General features: G+C 46.1%; 1 protein-coding gene across 1 annotated transcript in view; it reads right to left on the minus strand.

The window, feature by feature from the left end:
- The window catches only part of IQGAP1 (IQ motif containing GTPase activating protein 1), a 96775-nt gene that overhangs the window by 21174 nt on the left and 69601 nt on the right, over positions 1 to 6000 (minus strand). Inside the window, exons 18-25 of the mRNA XM_077774353.1 lie at positions 5501 to 5671; positions 4900 to 4983; positions 4745 to 4816; positions 4578 to 4647; positions 4005 to 4213; positions 2259 to 2414; positions 1862 to 2025; positions 682 to 906 (exon numbers count right to left, since the gene is read on the minus strand). Coding sequence (XP_077630479.1) covers positions 682 to 906; positions 1862 to 2025; positions 2259 to 2414; positions 4005 to 4213; positions 4578 to 4647; positions 4745 to 4816; positions 4900 to 4983; positions 5501 to 5671 — 1151 coding nt within the window. The remainder of the gene's footprint in view (positions 1 to 681; positions 907 to 1861; positions 2026 to 2258; positions 2415 to 4004; positions 4214 to 4577; positions 4648 to 4744; positions 4817 to 4899; positions 4984 to 5500; positions 5672 to 6000) is intronic.

The following is a 6000-nucleotide window of genomic DNA, read 5'->3' on the forward strand; positions in this document are numbered from 1 at the left end:
CTTCTCTGGACGCAGTGCTGTTGGTGGTTAAACCACTGCCCAGCAAACAAGTGCCCAGTTACGTTCATGTGGTTGGTCTAGCCCACTCCCCGTGTTTCCCCACCTTAACCAAACACAGTGACCTCCCGTGGATAAGGCAACCCATCTGGCTGCATCTCCAGTCTGGCCAGCGTCCCTTCAGGTCCTGGGCCCCCGAGCTCCTTCCACCTCAGAGCATTCACATGTGAATATGCTGCACCCAGCAATTGGCAAGATTGGTCTGATCTTAACCTTTAGGTCTCAGCTGAGTGTAAGTTCACCTTCTCAGAGAGGCTTTCCCCAACCACTCCACCGAAGTTAGAGCTCTCGTGTAGCCTCCATTGTAGTTCCCTAGGCAAAACTTCATAACACTCTCAATTTGTGATTTCATTTTTATGTACCTGTCTCTCCCACACAGTAACTATGAACAGAGGGCAGAGAGCTTGTCTGTTTCATTCATTGTGTTCCTAACACAGTGCCTGGCACATAGTAAGCGCTCAATGAATATTTGCTAAATAAGTGAATAAATTATGAGGTCAACATTTTAAGAAGAAGTTTCTAGGGAGAAACTATTTGAACAATTATCAGTTCATAAATCAAAGGTTAGCTCCTTAAAAGGGAAAAAAATGAAAACAAAAGGAAAAGGTGTTAGGGTTACCGTACCTTGCCTCTCCTGTCTGGGACTCCATCTGATTAACCCAAGATTTGTATATATCCACGGGGTCAGTTTTGATGTTGAGAGATTTGTCATCCATAATCTCCTTCACAACAGGGGCCAAGATCTGTCTCAGGGCGTTCTGGCCCCGGGCACCTCGGTTGAAACTCACAACCATCTTAATAACTGTAGGATTTCCTGTCACGATCTCTTGAATCTGATCTACTTTTGACCTGTAAAACACCAGATACAAATTCGTTTTAAACTAATCATAGACTCTGTCAATGAAAAGATAGAGTTCCTACTTAGAGACCCATCTCCTAGAAAGAGAAATAGTTGGGAGGAAAGAGGTATATGCTCTTTCTCTAGAAACATTTACTGACATTGACCTGAGCCCAGGACCCACTTGCTGTTTGCAAAGTCAATCATGGGAACATGAACAGGTCCTTTTTTTAGATAAAAATGTGGAATCTTCATGTCTTCATTAGCTTTTTAAAAACCCTATCTTAATATAGAATCTTCCAGGGTGCCTGGGTAGCTCAGTCGGTTGGGTGTCCGACTTCAGCTCAGGTCATGATCTCGCGGTTCATGGGTTTGAGCCCCACATCGGGCTCTGTGCTGACAGCTCAGAGCCTGAAGCCTGCTTCAGATTCTGTGTCTCCCTCTTTGCCTGCCCCTTCCCCATTTGCACTCTGTTTCTCTCTCTCTCAAAAATAAACATTAAAAAAACTTTTTTAAAAATATAGAATCTTCCTTAAAATCACTTTAGTAAATCTCTTATTCTACCACCTCCCCAAAGCAGCAACACTTTATATCAGTGACTTAAAAAGTAGAAGCTTCTCAGGGTGCCTCTTACTCTTGGTTTTGGCTCAGGTCATGATCTCACGGTTTGTGAGTTGAAGCCCCACATCAGGCTCTGTGCTGACAGTGTGGAGCCTGCTTGAGATTTTCTCTCCCTCTCTCTCTCTCTCTGCCCTTCTCCTACTCACACACACACACACACACACTCTCTCTCTCAAAATAAATAAACTTAAAAAAAAAAAGAGGGGAGAAACTTCTCTTGAGTAAGTATTTCCCACAGACGACAGTGTTAACTGGGGTCAAAGCAAAGCTACGGGGAGCTGAATCCCGAAGCGTGAGCGTGTGGCGGGGGCACTGGGGCCAAGCCGGGCAGTGATCTGTTCGTACTTGATCTCCTCCTGGAGGGCTGTCTTAAAGAGCCGTAGGAGCAGGTACTCCTCTCGCTGGTTGGACGCATAGTTGTACAGGGTGAAGATTACAGAGTCCATGAATTTGGTGGACTTATTCTGGGGCATCTGAAAAATCAGCTTCGCCAAATAGGTGGGGTTGGTCTGAAATAAAACCGAGAGGTAAGTCGTTTCGAGATAATATAAAGGCTGACACAAAATATGCATGTTCTTTTAAACTTAAAAGTTGAGAGTGTCCATAGGTAATAAAGAAGACAGCCCTTTGCTCACCCCTCAGTGGAAGTGTGAAATACTTTCACAGAGATTTATGGCCAAGGTTTTCTTTTGGGAAAGCAAATAAGTCAAATCCCACACCACCCACTCCAGGAACCACTCACCTGCAATAAATAAAATAGATGTTGATAAGCTTCCAGTTTCTCCCTCTTCTCCTTGCTCAAAGCCTTGAGACCCCCCTTCTGCTTATTCAGCATCATCATATCAGATAACTGTTCTTTATTTTTTTTGGTAAGTTTTTTACTGTGGGAAACCACATCCTGTAAACAAAAACAAACACGTAAATCAAAAAGCTAAACTTGCAGGAATGTCTGCTTCAGTGACGGATCCCATCAACTGTTTGAGAATCACGACATCCATCATACCAGTCAATCTACTTCTACCTCTACCTCCCTATTAACGTACACCATGGGGCACCTGGCTGGCTCAGACAATAGAGCCTGCGACTCTTGTTCTTGGGGTTGTGAGTTCGAGCCTCACATTGGGTGTGGAGATTACTTAAAATCTTAAAAACAAACAAACAGAGAACCTGGGCCATGAAAATATCCACTGGCTCAGGAAACTCAACTTCTGGGAATCTTTTTTTTTCTTTTATTTATTTTCTTTTTATTTACTTTTGAAGGAGAGAGAGACACAGCATGAGCAGGGGAGGGACAGAGAGAGAGAGAGACAGAGACAGAATTGAAAGCAGGCTCCAGGCTCTGAGCTGTCAGCACAGAGCCTAACGTGGGGCTTGAACTCATGAGCCATGAGATCATGACCTGAGCCAAAGTTGGACACTTAACCGACTGAGCCACCCAGGCGCCCCTATCTTTTTTTTTTTTAATGTTTACTAATTATTTTTGAAAAACAGAGTGCGAGCAGGGGAGAGAGGGAGACACAGGATCTGAAGCAGGCCCCAGGCTCTGAGCTGTCAGCGCAGAGCCTGACATGGAGCCTGAACTCACAAACCATGAGATCATGACCTGAACTGAAGTCGGATGCTTAACCAACTGGGCCACTCAGGCATCCCCCTGGGAATCTATCTTAAGGAAAGCATTAAATACCATAAAAGTTACATATTCACGGAGACATTAACTATAATGTTATTTGTACTACAAACTGGAAGAATAACCTAAATATCAAATAGCTGTTGCCATTAAAAATATTTATGATGGGGGCACTTGAGTGGCTCAGTTGGTTGAGTGTCTGACTTTGGCTTAGGTCATGATCTCACAATTCATGAGCTTGAGCCCCACACTGGGCTTGCTGCTGTTAGAGCAGAGCCCACTCTGGCTCCTCTGTCCCCCTCTCTCTTTGCCACTCCCTCACTTGCATTCGCTCTCTCTCTCTTTCTCAAAAATAAAATCTTTTAGGGGCACCCAGGTGGACACCTGTTTAAGTGTCCAACTTCGGCTCAGGTCATGACTTCACCGTTCTTGAGTTTGAGCCCCACATCAGGCTCTGTGCTGACAGCTCAGAACCTGGAGCCTGCTTTGGATTTTGTGTCTCTGGTTCTCTGCCCCTCCCTCCCACTCTGTCTCTCTCTCTCTCCCCCTCAAAAATAAACATTTTTAAAAAATTTTAATATACATTAGAAAAAGTATTTATAACTATTCATCACATGGGAAGCACCTTATCCTCTAACATGAAGTGCAAATGTAAGATACAAAATGATTGTTGGGTGGTGGAATCATGGGATGGTTTTTATCTTCTTTCCTCTGTTTAAATTCTGCTACTGAATTAATTCATTTCTCATGTAATTATGAAGAATGGATGGCATTAGCTGAGAAGAAAGTCAGCGCCTGCCCCCCCACAGGTCAGAACGGGGGAGGCAGGGGCCCTGAGGCCGTGGGTGGTGCTGGGCCTACCTGCAGTGTGATTTTATTCTTCACGAGCAGCCCAATTTTGATATCCATGAGATTGAGGTCATTCTCCAGCTGCTGGTTAGACCGAATGAGGGTAATGACCTCTTCCCGCATCTTCATCAAGTCAAGCTCCTCCTGGAAATCCTGGTCACTCTGATCAAGCAGGTGGACAAATTTTCGGACCACAATCATAGGAGGATCCTCAGCATTGACTGACAGAAAGAAAGTGTGCGTCAGACACGGGATGGAATTTACCAGAGAAAGTTCTAAATCTTGAGGAAATGTCAGCATTGTCTGGAAAAAATAACTCTCTCCACACTTAAGATATTTGTTTATTTGTGAGATGTGCAAAGACAGCCAGCAAGCACAGTGTTCTTGGTCACGCTACCGCTACACCATGACAGAGGCTAACGCAACAAGCAACGAGACATCGAGCCACGGGGTTAGCAAAGGGGCTTAGGTCCCAAGCAGCACCCTACCCACGAAGCCTTGCCTTTAGGACCAGAAAAGAGATCCGCAGAGAATACCCAGAACCTGATGGCGCTCAACTCCTGTCTGCTGAGCACGGTTACTCACTGAGAGTCTTGTAGTCGTCACGAGCTTTGTTTGCCCGAATAAAAGCCTGGATTTTGATAATGTCATTTATCTAAGGAACAGAGAAGAAGTTGTTCCTTGGTTCATTTGTCCGCCAACAAGAGTACAGAAAACTAATTCTACTGGTTCTCATACCCAAGGGTACTTACATGGTCTCGGAAATACTGCAGGCGATCTCTGTAGCGCTTTCTGGCCTGGTGCATCCTTGCCAGGGACTGAATCTGTGGAAGAAGGATTCTGGGAATTAGAACAGTCCTTCTTCTCAACACAGAGCACACTCACACCCCACACCGAGCTGCCATACCTTTACAACTTCATCTTTGTGGGCACGCAAGTAAGCTAAGCGGTCTTGATACGCCTTCTTCTGCTTGTATCCCCTCCATTGTGACTGAAACCATCAAACATTATGGTTGACATATTATTTTCCAAGGATCAGAGGAAGTTAAAAAAAAAAATCTCATCTTGATAGGTTACCCAAGTGCAATTCATGAGGAAGCTTTAGCATTAACATCCCCATCGACGGAGGGGGAAACAAACAGCAGGGGTCACCACAACTGGCGGTGCTGGGGCCATCACTCCTAATGCGGAATTCTTCCAGGACCCCATGCTGCCCTGTCACTGTAGTAAAACCACAGCTGCTTCCCCAATATTCAAATCTGACACAAAGGAACAGTGTGAGAGGATAATAAGGGGCCGCAGAAGAACGGCCGCTGGGCTGGACTGCTCACCCCAAAACCACCCAGCACACTCTGTAACGGTAACAAAGAGGAAGTTCTTGTCCAAAAAGAGAGAGACCAAGAGGAGGCCAGGGGTCAAAAACCACACAGGACCGCGAGAGCTGGCTGCTCGTTGCTCCTGCTCTAGAAGCCCGCGAGCCATGTGCGCTGCGGCGCTGGGTGAGATACCTGAATGCAGGTGATGGCAGGGATTTGCTTCTTCAGGAAGTTCATTCTGGATCGGAATTCCTGTCGAACCAAGTACCCGCGGCAGCAAGCCTGCAGCCTGGTGATCAAGCCTTCATTGGCGAGCCAAAGCTGCTCTCGGTTGTATGCAGCCGTCACCCCAGAGATGGAGCTCTGAAAACCATCCGGTCACGACGGAAGACATACGTAGGGGAGAACAGACACAAACTCTCATCCACTGCGGACACACCAACCCCCTCGGCTTTCTAAGTCTGTCTTAGATTTTTAACTAGCAGTGAGGACAAAGGGCCAAGTTGTCCTCACATCCAAAAAAAAAAAAAAAGTCACAAACCCGCGATCTTCTTTCCTCCTATGTGGCTGTGATCCCCTTTACTCACCCACCTAGTCAGCACTGACGGCCGGGAGCTAACAACAGGATGGAGCACAGGCGCCAACACAGGGCTGGGCACCAAGTCCCAGAGGCCCCGGGAGTGCCACGGTTG

Source organism: Crocuta crocuta, unplaced genomic scaffold (assembly GCF_008692635.1).
Source record: "Crocuta crocuta isolate KB4526 unplaced genomic scaffold, BGI_CrCroc_1.0 scaffold7, whole genome shotgun sequence".
NCBI classification, from domain to species: Eukaryota; Metazoa; Chordata; class Mammalia; order Carnivora; family Hyaenidae; genus Crocuta; species Crocuta crocuta.